This window comes from Zalophus californianus, chromosome 5 (assembly GCF_009762305.2).
Source record: "Zalophus californianus isolate mZalCal1 chromosome 5, mZalCal1.pri.v2, whole genome shotgun sequence".
NCBI lineage: Eukaryota > Metazoa > Chordata > Mammalia > Carnivora > Otariidae > Zalophus > Zalophus californianus.
The window spans coordinates 120,545,536-120,565,180 of NC_045599.1; the positions used below are offsets into that span (position 1 = coordinate 120,545,536).

The 19,645-nt window shown below is 42.5% G+C and overlaps 1 protein-coding gene across 12 annotated transcripts in view; it reads right to left on the reverse strand.

Annotated features, from left to right (window-relative positions):
- Window positions 1-19,645, reverse strand: part of GHR (growth hormone receptor) — a 257,251-nt gene that overhangs the window by 24,390 nt on the left and 213,216 nt on the right. For all 12 annotated transcript variants that reach the window (XM_027604931.2, XM_027604925.2, XM_027604921.2 and 9 more), the window contains 2 exons: window positions 7,965-8,094; window positions 1,165-1,337 (listed from right to left, as the gene is read on the reverse strand). In XM_027604931.2, coding sequence (XP_027460732.1) covers window positions 1,165-1,337; window positions 7,965-8,094 — 303 coding nt within the window. The remainder of the gene's footprint in view (window positions 1-1,164; window positions 1,338-7,964; window positions 8,095-19,645) is intronic.

Genomic DNA, 19,645 nt, shown 5'->3' on the forward strand with positions numbered 1-19,645 from the left:
CACACCTGCCTCCCCTACTTGACCAGATCTTCCTCATTCTGCAGCTACCACACTTAGCACAGCATCCAGGGCATGGCAGGTCCTCTGTGAAAGTCAGCCATGGAAATGAGTGGGGCTAGCTACGGGCAGGGACAGTGTTAGAACATGGGTCTTGACCTGATAATTCTTACTACTACCCATTCAGCCACTCAACAGCTACGTCTGTTGACATTGGGGCATACACTGAATAGTCTCTTCAAGTTATGCAGTTGGGTTCTCTTTTCTGCTTGTTCTTCTCCCTGACAGGCTATCAGATTTATTTGTTTCTGCCTGCAGCTTCTAGCCACATTCTCTTAGCCTCTTCCAGTCTGCCGGTGCCTGGGAAACCACACACGAGCACATAAGGACAGCACGTCTCAGAGAAACTCCAAGCAATTTCTGTAACAGATGAGCTTTTGTGGATAGATTCTGAGGCACCAACGTCAGCTGCTCAAAGTCCTTCTTTGATTCTTTACATTTTGCTGTTTACACTATTATAGAATAAACATAAATATTCCAATTACAGTTGTTTGTTTTGTTTTGTTTCACTTCCCCTTGTGTCCACACGATGGACAAGGGATAATCTGTCTAGATCTTTCATTTAGCTCAATGAGCTCTGATTATCTCCAGTGTTTGTCTTGAGATCCTATAAACATGTCTTTAAACCGATTTTGGGCTGTGTTATAAACATAAAATTCCAGAATTATTATGCTTTGTGATAAAGAAAATCTAGGCTTTTATTACAGTGATTGTAAGGATCAAAGGTCAACATATTTCAGATCTGAATGTAATAATCATATTGAAAAATTAGGAAAGAAGGAATCCTAGAAGCCCATTGAGTTTGTCTCTTATGGTACCCAAGAACACAATCCAGCTTGAAAGACCTCCTCAAAGAAAAGATTCTGCAAGACTCCCATTCTTTTCTTGACAACATTTACCGCCAGGTTGTTTTATGTTAGAGCCAACTTCCATTCTTCCTGCCTTCTCCCTCTTGTTCACTAGCTGATCTCATGCCCTATAAAATAGACCTCCATTCACCTAGATTATAATGACAGAGTCTTCCTACTTGAATACACCTGGACACTGAGGTTTCCCTGCTTATTTAATCTAAAGCCATGTCAAATAAAACACAAACCTGTGATTTACCTATTTCCTCAACAGAGAAACACTTTTGATCCACCGTACCACCATTGCTGGTTAGCTTGATACAGTAGGGTATCCAAATGGAGGTATAAGATGAATTAAAGTAACAGCTGTTTTCTCCAGCAGAGACATAATCAGGGCATTCTTTCCATTCTTGAGTCCATTCTTGAGTGCTCCTGAAATGGAGGGTAAAAAAGGAGGAATTGTTCCAAAAATCATGCCATGGTTTAAGTCAAAGTGAGGTGCCTGATAGTCAGATTCAATAAGCTGGAACACAAATATTTTACAAGCAAGTATTTTAGCAGCATCACTTCCAAGAAGTATCACATCTGTGGACTCATCCACAGTTTCTGCAGACTGATAGGAGGCCGTTGGTACTTGTACAACAGCAAAAGCATCTGTGCATTGACTACATATGATGTGCCAGCTCCTAAATTAAGTAATTTGTGGGTAGGCACTTTATTATCCACATTTTACAGATGAGGGTTCCAAGGCTGAGGGAGGTTTAGAATGTTCCTTTATTAAAACACTACAGAAGGCCAACTCCCAAACTATAAATTGGGCCAATTCCCAAAGAACAGTGACTCTTTGGACCCGGATGTCTCCCCATCTCATGGTTGGGGAGGCACACTGACGGCATTCTTCAGGCTGAGTGACACGGAGATTTGGGGGGCCTCGAGGTGGAAAGTTGGCTACCACCCTACTCTGAACCACTGTACCCTGTGTCCATCTCCCCAAGGCTGTCTTAGGCTTGGGGGAGTCTTCCTGAGGTCTTGAATTCCTTCCCATGTTCCTGTTTATTTTCTTCCTTAATTACATGAAGAGCCATGAGAACATTGTAAACATGCTGGACCTTCAGGTGACATTTATGAAACATGCGGATCCTAGGCTTTTTCTCCCCACCCTTAGAAGAGACAAAAGGTCATGAACTCAGAAATTAAAAATTGTTTCCAAACCCAGAAAGCAATTTTTTCTATTTTGTAAGTAGAATGAACACTTCATTATAATATAAAAAAAATGGAAGCAAAAATGGGCTGAATTGAATCAATGTGTTTGCCTATCTGTTCCTTTCTTTTGTTTTCTCTACAAAAAACAAGCTCATATTTTCCTACATCTTGGCTCAGCTAAAAACAAACAACCAACCAAAACAAGTCATGGAGGAAAGACAGACACATGGAGAATACTGAAGAAATCAGAGAAGCCACATATCCATATTCACATTCCGCCATGCAGTTTATTCACCTCTACCCCACTCTACAGAGAGCATCATGTACCCTGATGACTTAAAACATTGGCAGGGTGTGAGCTGAATGGAGAAGAGATGCCAGGAAGTTTACTGGGGAAGGAAGCAGAGTTTAGGGAAAGGGAAATCCCTGGTCAGCTGCCATGGGGGCCTGAACAAAAATGCAGAGCAAGCAAGGACTGCTCCTACTCAAGGCCACCCCTGCAAGAACGAGCGAACGTGTGCTAGAATGTGACACAGCCCTCCCAAGTCCCATCCCTCTGACTGACTGAATGAGTCCGGCAAACCATCTTTGGCTGCCTACTATATACGTCCTATAGAGGCATTCCAGCTGCCACTAGCCCTGTGTGGATATAATGATTAATACGATGGTGTTCCTACCTTCAGGCTAGAAGGAGACTCAGAAATTACCATCTGAGTACTTTTTTTTTTTGGTATCCTGTAGTCATTCCATTCATATTTAATAAGCACTGATTATATATAAAACACTGTGCTGGACATTATGCAGGATGCACGTGTGTCTAAGTAATGACTCTTGCCTCAGAGGAAGGATTAAAAAACTGTATTACAAAGCAGTGTGGGTTTGTGCTCACAAATAGTGCTCATTAGGCTCCCTAAAAGTTCAGAAGAGGGAATGATTGCTCTGGCTGTTCACGGAAGGCTTCAAGGTAGAGGTGGTGTTTCTAGCATCTTGAAGGATGGGTAAAAGTTTAATACGTGGCAATAGGGAAAGGAAGGAGGGAACTGAGTGGTCAAAGGTACTGAGCTATGCAAGCATGGGCATGAGTATGGTGAGGGGAAGAGAGGGCAATGGAATAAATGGGAAAACTTCTCAAATTAGAATTGCTACTTGGGTGGAATACTTCATTGTTTGCTTATTATTCATCAGGTATCAGCTAAGAAGGAGGTTTATAAGTCAAGGAGACATAAAACCAGGTGGTCTGTGGCTGAGTGGGAAGAAGGTAGGAATGACCTTGTATAGGCTGAGGTGCTTGCGGCTGGCAGGCCAGAGAGTAGAGGTCTGTAAGCGTCCCTCTCAGGGACGGGTGCTGGGCAGCAGTGAGCGCCCAGGACACCACAGGCTATAGGGAAGGAAGGGATGAGCTGAGAGACAACGCACGCTTCCTTCTTTACAGCCGTTTCTCAGGCTGGCCTCTTTGGCACTGGGAGGAAACTTGTGTAGTATGAGGGGGTCCTTGAGATAGTTGCTCATCAGCTGTTGGAAAGAACTTGGGATTAAGATGGCCAGTGAACTGTAGCTTAAATTCTGGTTGAGATTTTTTCAAAAGTTGCATACCCTTGGATGAGAGGGAGATTCATCCCTGATGGGAAATGTGAGTGGTGTGTGTGTGGGCGTGTGTATTTATGTATGTGTATATATGTGTATGTGTGTGTAAATGTGTAGGGGTGTGTGTGTATGTTTAGAGTAGCAGGAAAAGGATTAAGAATTACAGAGAGGTGGGTCATTGACCTGCAGTTTGGTTTATTTTATCTTGACTTTCAAACGAAGTAAGAGTATGTTCAAGAGAATGGTTTAGCAAGATTGCCCAGAGAAATGAGGCTCTTATATAATAAGACAGATAAAAAAAATATACTTAGCATTAGTTGATAGTATACAAGTTAGTATTAAAATGTAAGGATGTAGTACAGTGCTGCACAGGTCTGGATTTGTAATAGGCAGTTTAGCTCTGTGTGTTTTATGGTTTCTCAACTTTGACATGTCCTCATGGGGGCTGTATGAAAAACCTTGTTTAGATTATCCCAAATCCATTAGTTCCACAGAGCAAACAACTTAAAGCACTTATCTTAAGCACAGGAACAGTTAGTTCAAAACACAACTCCCAGAGCCCTCCCCCTCATTAACCGAAGTTGAATTTTATTTTAAATAAATATTTAAAACTTATTTTTAAACTCTTAAATTTAGCCAAAAAAACAAATGGACTTGCAAAACAGGGACTCTGGCCCGTTTTCCCTGGGCTGAACTTCTACACAGGCGACCAAAGCCAGTTTCTGGAAACTACTTTCTCCTTGTCGTACCCCGAAGAGTTAAGTGCATGAGGTTTGCTCCTAGTCTATCTTGTGAAACGGAAGGAAGGCTGTACAATGGGACTACTGGTAAAAATCAGAATAAAGAGCAGAAGAAATACTTTCTATCCAAATGCTTTTCCATCTAGCAACTGGAAGAAAAATCCTAAAAATAAAACATCATTTACGTTCTAAGGACCACAGTTTTCATTACATACAGATCATGTGTTTTAGGCTTAAAATTCAATCTTTTCTCTAGAAAAAAGGGAAAAGCAACGGTGTCCTTTCTCCCTTCTCATCTCCTCCAGAACCTTGCATGGAAAATACACTTTCCTTTAATAGGCCAGGATCTTTCGTTGAGGAGAGTGAGTGTGGGGCATGGCAGAAGTGGGGGGGTAGAGTCTTTGGGATTGAGCCTTCACAAGCCCACTTTCTTCAACAATAAGGCACCTGTGGGCAAGGAGCTGAGAGCAGAGCATCTCCAACAGGCCCCCCCAGAGCCTCCTACTGTGGTGCCTGCGATTTGCATTCAAGCTGCCCCCCTGGCCGCCACGCATGCGGCTGCCTCTGGGCCCCTCCAGTGGATAGCCTGACGTGGTTAGGCTCCTTTGTGCTTTAGTTACCAAGGCCAGGCCGGTAAAACGGAAAGCCCAGTGCGTGGGTCCCTTCCCCGAGCCTTCCTATCTCCCCTGTTCCAGTTCTGGATGAAATCCTGTCCCAGCTTCGTGTGTCCGGGAAGAGGGGTCACGATTCTATGGTTCCAGGAGTTGCCTGGGACCTGAATTCTGGGAAACAATGATGAGAATCAGAAAGCACATCTGTACGGTCCTCTTTGTGCCAGGGGCCAGTGCGAAGGCTAACACATTTGTGTACTCACTGGTACGGTCTGGGCCTGACATCCTAGACCCTTGGATTCTACCCTTCCTAGATAAACCGGGCTGGAGGCTTATGCTACTTTGGCTAGATATTCAAAATAATTATATTTTTGTAGGGAAAACACAAAATACTGATTTTGCAAGTTGGGGTTGGCTCTAATCATGAGGTTGTGCTTGGGCATTTGGAGATGTGACAGTGTTTTCCCCTGGGATCCCAAACCCCACTAGGGCAACAGTTAATGACATCCTTCCAAATATGTTGAGGTTTGCCCTCCACCTGGTCACACTTTCTGTGGCATCTCCATTAGCACAGAGCCAGGCTTTGGACTGGGGGTGGGTGCTCAGATGCCTAGCGTGCACAGAGGAGGCCTGGAGGCAAAGGCATGTGACCCAGATGGGAGAAAGTAAGGAACAAATATATATTTGTGAGGGTTTTATACCTTTGGATTTATCTTTTTGCTCAAGTTCAGATTTGGTGAATATTAGGTAATATTAGGTATTACCATTAGGTAATATTAGGTAATAACCCATTTCCATAAAGTGGGCCCGACTATGCCCTCTCTCTCTTCAGTTTAGTTCCTTGTGCCTGCACAAATAACTTACTTTGTTCTCACTGAGCCGGCTCTCTGTACCTCCGAAATCTCTCTCCCTTTAACAGTCAATCCAATGGATACTCCAAAGTGTTACCAAACATATAAGCTTCCTGTCCAAATGTACTTCCACAGAGCAGCATAGCCTCTTCACCCCTACCTCTCTGTAGTGCTAGCCCTGAGAGAAAAAAAGTGCCTTGGGTGCCAAGCCATGTCATATCTGTGTGCCCTCTGGGGCACATCCAGGAAACCTCCCTAACCCCTGGGAAGTGGGTAAGGCCAGTATGGGTTGCCACCTCAAACTATTTACTTGTATACTGAGTACCCAGTTTTGCACTAACAACGGCCTTAGAACAAACCAATAATCGGTAGCTGGAAAGAATCAGAAGTCATTTTTGTAGCCCAGGAATTGGCTTTCTGTATCATTATGATTTTAAATTATCACCATATTACCAATAGTAACAGCACCTACCATTTGTTGATTACCTATGCTGTGCCATGCGCGGGGCTAAGTGCTTTTCATGTATTATCGACCCAAACACTCACAAGAAGGCATGAGACAAGACCTGCCATCTCTGGTTTCGTAAATGAGTTGTGAACAGACTACTCTGCATGGCATTACTCAGCGAGTGCCAGAGTCAGGCTGAGATGAGCCCATGTCTTTGGCTGCTCCCTGCATGTTCCCTCCCTTCCCCTGCTCCTCTGTGGTATAGATGGCATCAGCCTTGGACCCATGAATGCTCCCACCCTGGGAGAAAGGGTCCCGGCTACCCTTGAATCTTGGCTTAGGCTTCCCCTGGGGGTTGGGTGGAAAAGTGGAAATGATAAAGTGTTAGAACCTAAAACTTAGAAAAGGCAAAAAGGCACAACATAAGAGTAAACAGAAATGGAAATAATTCCAGGTGAGGGGTCAGAAAGAAACTAGTTGGATGGTGATTATATTGAGAGATCTTCATTTCACTCTTCCTCTGTTATTTTAGAAGACCATCGGTCAAAATGGAATAGAAAAGTACTACAATTCCTTACTGAGTATAACTAATCTAATAGGGACATAGTCTATTTTCTACTTAGACACTAAGCTGAGTCTTTTAAAACATACACGTCTTCTCAAAGCCCACCACAGATGAAGTCAAATTCAAGGCCCAGCCATGGCCAACAAGGCTTGGTGCAGTCGGGCTCTGGCCAACTCTCTGACCTCTCCTCATGTCACATCCCCATGTTTCACCTTGTGCCATCCATGCGGGCCTCCTGCTTTCCTCAAACAGATCAGCCTCAGGGCCTTTGCACTTGTAATTTACTCTCCTGCACAGTTTCCCCCCCAGATATTCATGTGGGCCTCTCTCACTTCACTTCTGTCTCTGCTATAACACACCACGTCAGCAAGGCCCACTGTGAGCTGCTCATCTAAAGTATCACCCAAGCTCCCTACACACACACATATGCACACACACTCATGCACCCTTATCCACACCTTCACATACTCGCTCTCTCATATACACGTACACATTCATATCCTTGTGCACATCCACACACCTGCTTCCACACATTCTCGTATGCACACATTCACCACTCACTCTCTCACACACTCCCACATTTGCACACACTTCACACACACTCCTGCATATGCACACTTGCACCCACACTCTCACCCACTCACACATATCCTCACTCATATACACACACTCACCCTCAAACACTCTCATGCACATGCATGTACTCATTCACAGTGTGGACACTTTGTATCCTCTTTCTGGCTTCTCCTTTTCTTAATAACCCTTTTACTAGCTGACATTTATTTATTTTACTTATTTTTTGTTGTCTGCCTTCCCCTGTTGGAAATGAAGCTCCACGAGGCCAGGGTCCTTACCTGTTTTGTAATTGGCACTGTATCCCCAGTGCCTTAAATAGCATCAAACACATAGTAAGGGCTTAATTAATTTTTTTTGAATAAATGTATACATTTAAGTCATCAAAAAAAAATGCTTTCCATGTCCACCACTGCATGCAACTCAGTATACTTTCATCCGAAAATCCATGGAGGGAAAAGTCAGAAAGGCATAAAGCCTGCACCTTCTAATATAGAACAGCTGTACTGATCCTGGGTTCTTCAAACCGTGATGAACCCCATCTGTCCAGTGGCATGAAAAAGTCTCTAGTTCAGGTGAACGGCACTTGGTGAACTTAGGCTTCCCAGAAGAATCTGCAGAATAAACAGAAAAGGCAAAGCATGAAATCAGGAAGGTCAGGTATGGTCCTAATAAAACTCGTATGTAAAGTGGTAAAGAAGAACCATTTCCTCCAGAGACACCGTTTTCCTGGGTCACAGTTTAGGAGCTCGTTGTAATGCCAGTTATTTCTCTGTCAGCTCTCGATTCCAGGGACACTGTTCTGTCTTCATGTCAAACATTATTTTTAGGGCCTGTTTAAGAAACCAGAACTAGAGGTAGGGTTTCTTTGGAAGATGACCCCAGGAACAGGAAGTGAGGGGCCAGGGAGAGTGGAAAGGGGAGGGAGGACAGCTAATAACGTGTGTTGTCCCGTGGGTTCCCACAGTGGCCGGCCAGGGCCCACCTCCACAGAGGCCTCTCGGAGAAGCTGTAGAGTGTGGGGTGTGTCCTAGAGAAGGAGGGGAGGCTGCGGTGTTTATCCCCCAACCCCTGCCCTCCACTGCTTGAGGGCTGCCCTGGAGGTGTTCATGCCCATGAACTTCTAGGGCACACCCGCACATGGGCTGAAGATCCTGCCTGGCTTGGGAGAAGCCTGGACAGGCTCCCGAAGCGGACGTGGCAATGTGCACGATGGCGGCCGTGCACCACAGGTGCATGCACTCGCATCAGGTGGGACAAACGGATGTGACCTGGGACCGCAGCATCCACTACAGGGCATTTCCTCTTTTTATAGATTTTTTTTTTTAATAAAAAGCCACTTATGTTTGCGTTCTTTAAAAAGACTCAGCCTGTACATTCATGAGGTAGATGGTGACTAAAAAACTTCTGTATTCTTATGTGTCAACTCAAATTTGAGAAGTGGTGATTGCCTCCTATGTGTTAGGATATTAGCCCAAATGCCTCTGCATCTATGAAATCTGCAGCAGACAAATCTGAGGCAAAACTGATTTTCTGTATATCAATTCTCATTGTTCTCTGAGCTCCATGGCCATTTTGGAGATGGCCAAGTTTCTTTTTTTCCCCTCCTTATACGATTAGTCTTCCATTAGATTGTAAACTTAATATATTTGTTCTCTGATCTAAAGCTCCCATCCCTGGGCAATAGGGAGCCTCTCAATTTTAAAGGAGCCTTATGAATACTTTAAAACATAATTTAAAAATAAATAGCATGCAACCAAACACATAAAAATCCCTGATTCCAAGTTCCGCGTTCATATCTGGTGTTCTGAACCAAAACACATCTCTTTTTCCCTTTGTCAGCAAAATCATAATGAATGGGATGTTATAAACCTTCTAAATGAATCCATCATTCAGCCATCCATTCAACAAATACGAAACATCTACTTTGTGCCAGGCCCTCTTCCAAGAGTACAGCAGGAAACAAAACTGCTAACATTCTGGTCCTTGTGGAGTTTCCTTTTCAGTGGGGGCTGGGGAGGGGGGAAATCCTATGATGTAGAAAGATGAGCAGGGTGAGAAGATAAGGGGCTGGGAAATGGAGACCCCATCCTCCTTTCACTGATACCCATATGAATGCAGTGAAGAAGCTCAGGCTGGGGAAATGTGTCCTCATTTTAGAACATCTGCTGCCCCAAAGAGTCTGGCCACAAGCAAATGAATCTTCAGGAAATCCTGAGTTGCAGATAGGGCCTTTGCCCTGATAACACATGTTGGGGGTGGTAGAATGTCTTTCTTAATGAAATTCCATGGTCATATGGTTGTAAGAGATATTCTTTTTTCCTGTATTAACTAAGAGATTGACAAGAGTTTCAGGGCATGGATAGGATCTGCTTGGTACCAAGGGCAGATGCTCAGCCCTCTCTAGGTGGTCAGCACCTACGAACCTCTCTGAGAGCACTGAAGTGTAGGGGCCTGTATGATCTGCTATAAATGAATAGAGTGAAAAAGGTGTGTGTTTTGTTAAGTAAGCACCTATTATACAGTAGAGTACCTGGAAATGTTCCTTTTTCTATTAGCTGAAGCGCTGGAAAGGTTATTTGCAGACCCTCCCAGAAAATAAGCAATTAATAAAACATATTTAAGCCACAACTATTTTTAATGCCTGCAGGTTTGAGGAGAGTATTGCAGATTCTGACTACTCCTCTGCATAGAAGTTTAAGAAGCAGAAATGCACTGGATTACAAATTCAGAGATTTGTGTTTGAGTTATGGCTCTGATACTCTTCAGCCCTGATCTTCCCAAGCCGTTTGTGCCTCAGTCTCCTCAATAGAGAGGCTGGAAGAGATGAGACTCAAGCTACTTTACAATTTCACTTTTATAATAAACGATGTATACCACCATTAACAATAATGTACACAATGAAAACATAATTTTGGCCTTTAAGCCAAAACAACCAGAGAACACCAAAAGCAAACACCATTCAGGTTCTCATATTCCCTGTGCAACAAACCTACCACATAATGGCAAGAATAGTAAAACCCAACCCAAAAACTCGAAACAGAAAAGGAAAAAAAATTTTTTTTGCTAGCTGGGGGAAAAAAAACTTAAAAAATTAATTTGAAACACATTTTTCTTGCTTACACTTAGTATGCTTGTTTATTCTGTTTTGTTTTAACTCCAGATGTATAAAAAGCCCCCTATTATCTCCTCATTCTAAATAAGAAATAGGAAATTTATGGTTCATAGTTGTGGTGCTCATGTGACGAAGCGTGTGCCCACACAGGAACTCTGATACAGACGTAGTGCAGCCCAGCTATTTTTAATTTGTCTTTTTTTGATTGTATTTTTCACTGTGCACTGTCCTTTCCCTACCTTTCTCCTTTCTTTCTCTTTCCTTGCACTCTCTTCTCCTTCCTTCCTCCTTCCTTTCATGTGTGGGTATGTGCTGTTAGGTGCTGTAGCAGACAGACTCTTCAGATGGCCCCAGTGATCCCTGTTTCCTGTTATTTATAAGATTTTGTATATCATCTCCTTGAATAATTTGCTAATGTGATCTAATCTAACCTACAGAATATGGCAGAATTGAGGGGATGTCATATCTGTGATTAGGCTACAAAGACTGTGACTTCCGTCTTGCCACTAGATTCTCATTCTTGTTGGTTTTGGTGAAGCAAGCTGCCATGTTGGTGGAAACCAAATAATTAAGGACTGAGAGTGGCCTCTCACCAATAACTAGCAAGTCTAACAACACTTGAAGAACGGAATCCTGCCAACAACGATGGAAGTTGATCCTTCCCCAGTCCGGCCTTCAGATGAGACCACAGCCCTGGCTGACACTTTGATTATAGCCTTGTGAGAGTGTGAAGCAGAAGATGGGTTAATTTAGAGGAAGGACAGGGAATAATATTAACTGAATGCTGTTTATACAGAATAAATGAATCCAATATATCAGAACTTGAAAGCGGTGTTCAACAATGGCATAAGCCACTTTTCTTAGCAAATGGTACGTGTCACAATGAGAGTGGGAAAGTACATAACTTCTTTGTTGGAGGCAAGAAGAACTGCAGTGTAGCTGGCTGCTTAGCTACTTCTCAGTCACCTCCTGCTTCAGCCATTACAACTGTGGCTGAAGAGAGCTGGCATTATTAGAGTTCAGCTCCTTAGCATCTTGTTGAGGTTTCCCAAGTCCGAGAGGTACTGGCCTTAAAATGAGCACCTCTCCGATTATGTCTGAAAATCCTAGTAGAAGCTTGTTTTATATTTCACTTAAAGACAAGAAAATGGCTACCATACATTCTCAGGTCCTCTCTGATGAGCCACAAACAATAATTTTTGAACTAGTAATAACTCCTGCTCTCTCACGATTTTTAGCCTAAACCTAGAGACAGTATAGTTCAATATCCATTTATAGCAAGTCTAAAAAGAAAGCCACACTTGACAAGAGAGCCTCGTTTTGGCCCTAAATTAATTCTCACTAGGAGAAATGAGTGTTCTAACTCAAGTGAGCCCATATTCTGAAAAAATGTTAATATTAGCACTGATCAGCACTCAAAATCATGACAATAGATTTGGGATTCATTTTTATTTTCTCTTTGGAGTCTTCATTTTGAAAATGAGGATTTTGACTTGCAACTACATATTTATTTTAGTTATTAACACCATGTTATATACATCACCTTCCATATTATACCATGTTGAATACTTTACATATATTGTCTCCTTAATACTGACAATAATTCCAGAAGGTGGGCATTATGTCCACTTAGAAATGGGTGAAAAACTGGAGTTGAGAGAAGTGAGTTGTGTTTATACTGCAGTAGGTAGGAGAGACGGGATTAAAATACAGGTCTGTGTGATTTCAAGCCTAAATTCAGCACTAGCAAAAAATAGTAGCTTTTTTGTTAGGCAATTTTCTCTTGCTTCTCAAAAAATTCCCAGAAGGGAAAAATGACAAGCTCAGATGTGCTCTTAATTCAATTCTCAGAAATCAGTAAGCTGGCAAGCCCTAAGAGCAGCGTTTCCTAATTGTAATTGCACACTGGAATCAACAGGGGAGCTTTGAAAGACACTGATGCCTTGGCCTGCTCCCAGAGACTTGAGTCAATTTGTCTGGGGTGCAGCCTGGGTGTCATGATTTTTAAAAGTTCTCCAGGTGCTTGCAATGTGTGGCACAGGTTGAGAGCCACCGGTGTAGAGAAATGAATTATAAGTAAGCAAGCACTGAAAAGTTGGCTTTCTACATTATTAGCTTGTCTGATCAGTTCTAGCAGAGCTTTGTACCAAGAGTGACATTTGACCTGGGCGCCTGGCTGGCCCAGTCAGTAGAGTGTGTGACTCTTGATCTTGGGGTCGTGGGTTCGAGCCCCACGTTGGGTGTAGAGCTTGAAAAAAGAGAAAAGAGTGACACGTAGTGTAAACTCCCACGAGTCTAATTTGAGAGGGTGTGGGAAGGATATGAATATTAATTATCACCTCAGAAGAGCAAATGATGAGCACTGGAGAACTAAGAGATATTTTAAATATATGCGCCTATGGTGCATGTCTCAACGCTAATCCTGCCTAAGCTTCTGATGGACTATAAACTGGTAATGGGAATTAATTAAGAAGTTAAACTGGTATTCCGACTGAAATTATTATTCGGAGAGTTTTACTAAATTCAAGTCTGTAAATGTTGATCGAATGACAGTGTGCTTAGTACATCTTTACAAGTTTTAATTCTTAGTCGTTAAGGGGACAGTGTCAGAGAGAGCTGGAGGCACTGCTGTTGTAACACGTCACCATTGACAGTGACCATGGCTGATTTTGCCAGTCAGACTAGCTGGGCCGGCCAAAGTTGGCTCCCTTCGTCACTGCCCAGTAGCTCTCTCGTTGGAAGAAGATGGTCTTCCTGACAGTACGCAGAGGGAAGGCCATCAAGCAGCTGTTACACAATGAAGTAGTCTTGTGTTCTTACCCTCCCTCACCAGACATGCATTTCTATCCTCTACTCATGACAAAGCAGAAACAAAAACAAAGGAGATGACACACCCAGTTCCCAAGGTCTGCTTCCTGTTGGGGGTTGGGGGAGAGGGAAGAAGGGGAGCAATCGAAGTGGGAGGAGAGGGTTGGCGGGAAAGGACAACCTTCTTCAGAAAGCTGCGGGTTGTGCAGTGGGAGGCACCCAGCAGCCCCCTGCCCTGAAATGTGGAACCTCCACTGCACCATGTCATGTGGACCATCTGCTGTCCCCAGTCCTGGGCACTGGTTATCATCCCTGAACGGAGCCTGAGGACTTGGATACCTTGTGTGGGGGCAGAAGCTGGAAGGGAAAACCTCCCCTTTGGACCAAAGGGAAACTACATACAGTCAGTTGAGAATTTCCTTTTGAGTTGGGCAGGAGCTGGGCAACAAAACGACATCCTTAATATGACTAAGAATTAAAACTTGTAAAGATGTACTAAAGAAAACAATTTTATGGAATAAACATCAAACATGATTTTAATCACGAAAGATGGAAGAAGTAATAAGACCAAATCAGAGTATGTGGTTATATGTGCATGACCAATGAAAGAGGAAATACCATAACGAGAGAAAAGCAAGACACACAGTGGACTGTGTGCTAGCTGAAGCATCTGAAGTACATGCGGTCATATGGTGATAGCTATTTCCCTCGCTGGTTAGAGGTGATTTCTGTGGTTGTCTTCTAGAAGGTCATAACTACTGAAGTCTGAGTTGTAGATAATTGGAGGATGTTGTTATATTATCACATATTAGTATTAAATTAAGAAAATCCAAGCAAAGTCTTTATGTGTTCCTGAGAAGCAATTCAAATTCCTCATGCTGGGAAGAAAATTATCAGTGCCTCACACAGACACTGTGGGGATCTCTGGAATATTAAGAATGCTCCTTGATGCTTTTCCCTGATGATCTGGGTTCTCTGGAATCATGGCACAAGTGTTATCAGCTTCTTGGCAATGATCTTTTCAGAAAAAGCTCGTTAAAGCTGAATTGGAATTTGGAGAATTCTGGTTATGTCACGACGACTCCATCCAAAGATTCCACCTCTCTAAGCCAAAGCCACCCTGAATAGAATGGGCTGGGAGGTTGAATCGTACTTTAAACATTTTATGTGTCATTTGTTTGTAAAGGAAATCCAGCCTAAATATTTGCCGGGGCATCCTGGGGATGAGGTTCTGCACTGAGGGGTACTGAGTTTTGCACAGTGTTTGTAAATGCTTAGCTTGAGAGGACTAGACCCTTCCCCTAGCTTGCGGCGGGGGGGGTCCTCCCTTTTGAAGCTCCGCTCTGAGGCCACACATCCTTGTCCAAAGTACTCTTACCATTTCCAAAGTGCTTTTCTTATATATGAAGAGCTTCAGGAAATCAGTGATTCCTCCAACTAAGAGAACCTTATACCTATCCCCTTTTCCTGAAGGTCATGTCCTTGATGGATGCTGGCTGTCAAAGTACGGTAAAAGAAATCTGCAAACTTCCTGGTTGATCACTATTGTCAAGTGTAACTGGACTGCCTTATAATATAACATAATGTCAGTGAGCACAATAAAAAAAAAAAAAAGACTGGCCAGCGTTTTTTTTTTTTTTTTTTTTTAACCTATGGAATTGCCAAGCAGTTATGAAACCACAAATAGTGAGTTTGTAGGCAATTGGCAAAAAAGGCCTTAAATTAATGGTAGAAATTGGCAAAAAACTTAATAAAGTATTTCATATTGGACAATACTTTATGTAAGGAATTCACCTTCATACTTGTTTTCCTTTATGGTTCTCTGAGGAACTGAGGAGGTCATAGCTGTAAAGTCTTCAGGTACTTCTTGGTTTAGACTTGAGAACAAGAGTTCACAAGCTCTTTCCCGAAATGTTCATTTCCCTCTATTTTAAATTAAACTCTAGTATACTTTTAACAATAGTTCCTGGTTCATTTAAAAAATGGTAGGGCTCACTAAAATAAAGGCTTAGTGAACATGTCTAGTTACTTTCAGATGAATGTCAAGTCAGCTGAACTTCGTCATTAGTATCTTGGAGAAGTGTTTACCGCACACATGGTCTGGCAGGAAATTTAACTGCACGCAGCCTGTAGAGATAGCTCACGTGGCTAGCAACATCAGGAAGCAGAGAGTGTGCGTGCGCTACTACTAGCATTTCAACATTTATCTTTTTACCAAAACTTGCTTTATGTTGCTTATTTTTCATGGAATACTTTATAAGAATTTATTGCCCTTCTTAAATACTTATGATTGAACATAATTAATAGTAGTTTTCAACACTCAGGGGCATTAATCAATGATCTTTCTCCTCTTTCCTTTCTCTTCCATAGCACGTCTCTGGTGATGGTTACACAGCACTGCGAATACACTAAAAACTACTTTTAAATGGTTAAAATGGCATTTTTTTTATGTGAGTTTTAGCTCAGTAAGAAAATCTATCTAAAATGTATAAAGCAACAAGTTATACTTAACACTAAGATTCACTACATGTAATTTTTATTTTTTCTAAGCCTCTATTGGACACTTCTTCAATTTGAAAATCACTTTTCATAAATTTTAACTTTGTCATTGTCAAAAAAACAGGGATTGTAACTCACTGAACAAAAGACACTACTGAATCCCTTGTTCTTATGAAAATATCCTGGATGAACCCTAGCTAAAGCACTTGTGAAAGTGATTGTTGGGTTCTTTTTTTTTTTTAAGTATTTTTTAAAAAGATTTATTTATTAGAAAGAGAGACAGTGTACGCACGAAAGTGAAGGGAGGGGCAGAGGGAGAGAATCCAAGGAGACTCCCTGCTGAGCGGGGAGCCCGACAGTCCTTGATCTCAGGATCCACGAGATCATGACCTGAGCCAGAACCAAGAGTCAGATGCTTAACCGACTGAGCCACCCAGGCGCCGAGGTTGTCAGGTTCTTTTTAATGAGATGATACAAATTCCTGAAAAACAGTAGTTGAAGGGGGTCTACAGGCAGAGTGGACACGTTCCATGCTGGAATCACCCGTGGAATTTAAAAAGATACTGACACTTGAGTCCCATCCTTCAACATTCGATTTTAATTGGTAATTTATGGAATGACCATTTTAATTGTCTGGGCTTTGGAATTTTAAAAGCTCCCCAGTGGCTTTCAAGGGTAGCAGAGTGTAAGAACTACTGACTTCTGTCTTTCCCCTTCTGAGCCCTGAAGACACTGTGCTTGTTTTTCACCACCAGAGCCTCTGGTCTGGTTCTCATATGCAAGTTCTTGGCCAGGAACAGGAGGAAAGAGTAAGTGTGGGGACATTCTAAACCAAGCCTGAAAGTATGGCAGTGCTTTGCCATCACATCTCTGTCACTGAAAAATATGAACCTCCTGAAGTCTAAGGGAAGCCTTTGACTGCCAGAAGAAACCGACTGACAAATGAGACTATTTTCCCCATCTTGTAATTTTGTTGAGGCCAGTTAATCCTCACTGATGATGATATACCCTGTTACGTAATTTCATGTCTAGGGTTAGGAGTTTCAAAGGCAACAAAACACGGTCTTTTGTAGTAAGCACACTGAAGTCTTTTTGTTTTAGGTTTTACAGCTACATTCACCATTGAGTCATTCATGGATTCCCTTATTCAACAAACAATCATTGAACACCTGCTTACAGGCCAGGTTTCAGCTTAACACCTTCACTTGCTGGAACAGTGTATTTGGTCCAAGGATAACGGCACACCAGACAGACTGTTTTATATAAATGGGCTGGCCTGGTTCCCTGAGAAAGAGAATCGACTCGTTGGCTCTTAACTTTTGCTCTGTGTACATGCTCTCGCTTGGTAGGATTGCTGCCACCGCTTTTGGGTTCCTAAGTCTATATTCAGATTTAAAAAGTGTTCCATGCGTATGTTTCCATGTCCACAAAAGAATGCCAACATGACAAATATAAAGACAAATATGGTATATGTGGACATGATCTCCAAAATGCAGGAGCAGAGAACAATTTTTCTATAAATACGTATACATATTTCTCAAGAACATACCTTGTCATTCTCCTGTATGTGTGTTTTAGATTTTTAAGGTATTTACTGCGACAGTAAGGTAGCTGTGCCACGCTGCATTCTTCTAAACCGAGGGTTCTCAACCAGGGATGAGTCTTTTTCCCAGGAGACATGTGGCAGTGTCCGGAGACATCTGTAATTGTCATGACTGGTGGAAGGGGTGCTACTAGCATTTAACAGGTAGCAGCTCAGGATATTGTGAAACACAGGCCACCATACAGAACAGTCCCTACAACAAAGAATTCTCGGGCCCAAAATGTCAATAGTGCCCCGCTCCACGCAAATAAAAACCACTAAATTATGAACTCGTTCTCCCAAATTCAAAGATGTGTTCATAGTGAAAAGAACTAACATAAAAATCTAAGTCTCCAATCTCTTCTATCCCTTTACCTCTCCAAATTCTTTTTCTGCTCAACAAAGAAAAACACCTTGCATTTTTAAGTCCTTCGGATTTTGTTTTGTTTTGTTTTCTTCGGATTTTTTTTAAAGAGACTTCCACACAGAAGTTCCAAGTTTCAGTTAATCAAGAAGCATTTATATAGCATCTATTATGCATAGGGCACTGTTCTTTAGGTGCAATGGGAATTGTAAAAATAAAATGACACATGGATTTTGTCTTGCAAGAGCTCTATAAGCTAGTACAGGAAATAATACATGTATATATGAGAAGTAGCTAACAATAAAAGGCAGTTAAAATAAAGATAATTGCCTTAAGAAATCAGAGAAAGTAGTGATTACTAAGAGCTGAGGGTATAAGCACAGAAGGTTCCAAAGAGAACTGAGGAGAGGGTGATGGACTCATCCCAGTTTGCCAACATGGAGACTTGCTGACTGATGGACTCATCCCAGTTTGCCAACATGGAGACTCGCGGATTGATGGACTCATCCCAGTTTGCCAACATGGAGACTCGCTGATGGATGATCACCCACCAAATGCCACTAGGGGCACATCTGTACACAAAGTTTTCTTTATCCTCTTACTTACTGAATCCGAATCTGCATTCTAACCAGATCCCAGCTTATCTGTATGTAGAGTGAAGACTGAGAAACATTGATTTAAGGCAGCTGACTGCCAGCTAAGGGCTCCAACTGGACCAGTGGTTCTCAACTCTGGATACACATTAGAATCACTTGGGGATCTTTAACAAAATACCTTCTAGAGATTTAATTTAATTAGATTGGGTGATGTCTTACACAATGTTTATTTGTCAATTATATCTAAAAACAACAACACTATTTTCAACTTATTGAGTAAAAACATCAGGGTGATGCCTGGGCATTGGTATTTCTCAAATGCCCCATGTGACTCTAAGGTGCAACCAGGTTTGAGGAACACTGAATTAGAACAGTGAGTTTCTTCGTTTTTTTTTTTTTTTTAATTATTTATTTATTTATTTGACAGAGAGAGACACAGTGAGAGAGGGAACACAAGCAGGGCGAGTGGGAGAGGGGGAAGCAGGCTTCCCTCCGAGCAGGGAGCCCAATGCGGGGCTCGATCCCAGGACCCCGGGATCATGACCTGAGCCGAAGGCAGATGTTCAATGACTGAGCCACCCAGGCGCCCCGAACAGTGAGTTCCTATGTTAGATTAATGCAATGAATTCCTTAAGCAAACAGACTGAAAAGCCCCTCAAATGCCAAGTCCTGTGAAAAATATACCCAATAAGAATTAGCAAGGTGAAGCGGCATGCACTGAATCTCAGGGGGAACTGGACCAACCCCTGTGTCATGAGGATGGGATGCTGAGTGTGTCTGTGTTGGCTCTCAGGGCAAAGCAGTGTGGTGGCAGCACAAGCTTCTCTTGTGGGTGACCTCGCTGGGTCGCTCAGTAAGGTCCAGCCTTAAATTCTACTTGTGTGGAGCAGGAACATATGCTCACAGCTGTGTTTCAAGGGTTCTAATGCTTCAGTTTCAAGTATATACGGTGGTGAGAGTGCAGCTGCCTTAACTGTGGGAGTCATGGAAGTTAGTGTTAGATTCTTTGCCATAATCCTGGGAGTGGAGCCAAGTCTAGGTGCCAAGATGGTCCCGTGTCAGTCCACCCAGGAGAACAGCCATACTTGCCTTTGTGGGAAACTTACAACTTCTCAGTGGAACACATTATGCCAATCCCTGGCACCATTCAACTGCAACAAATTTCCTAAGCCTCCATAGTTCTTCATTCATTGGCTCCTTC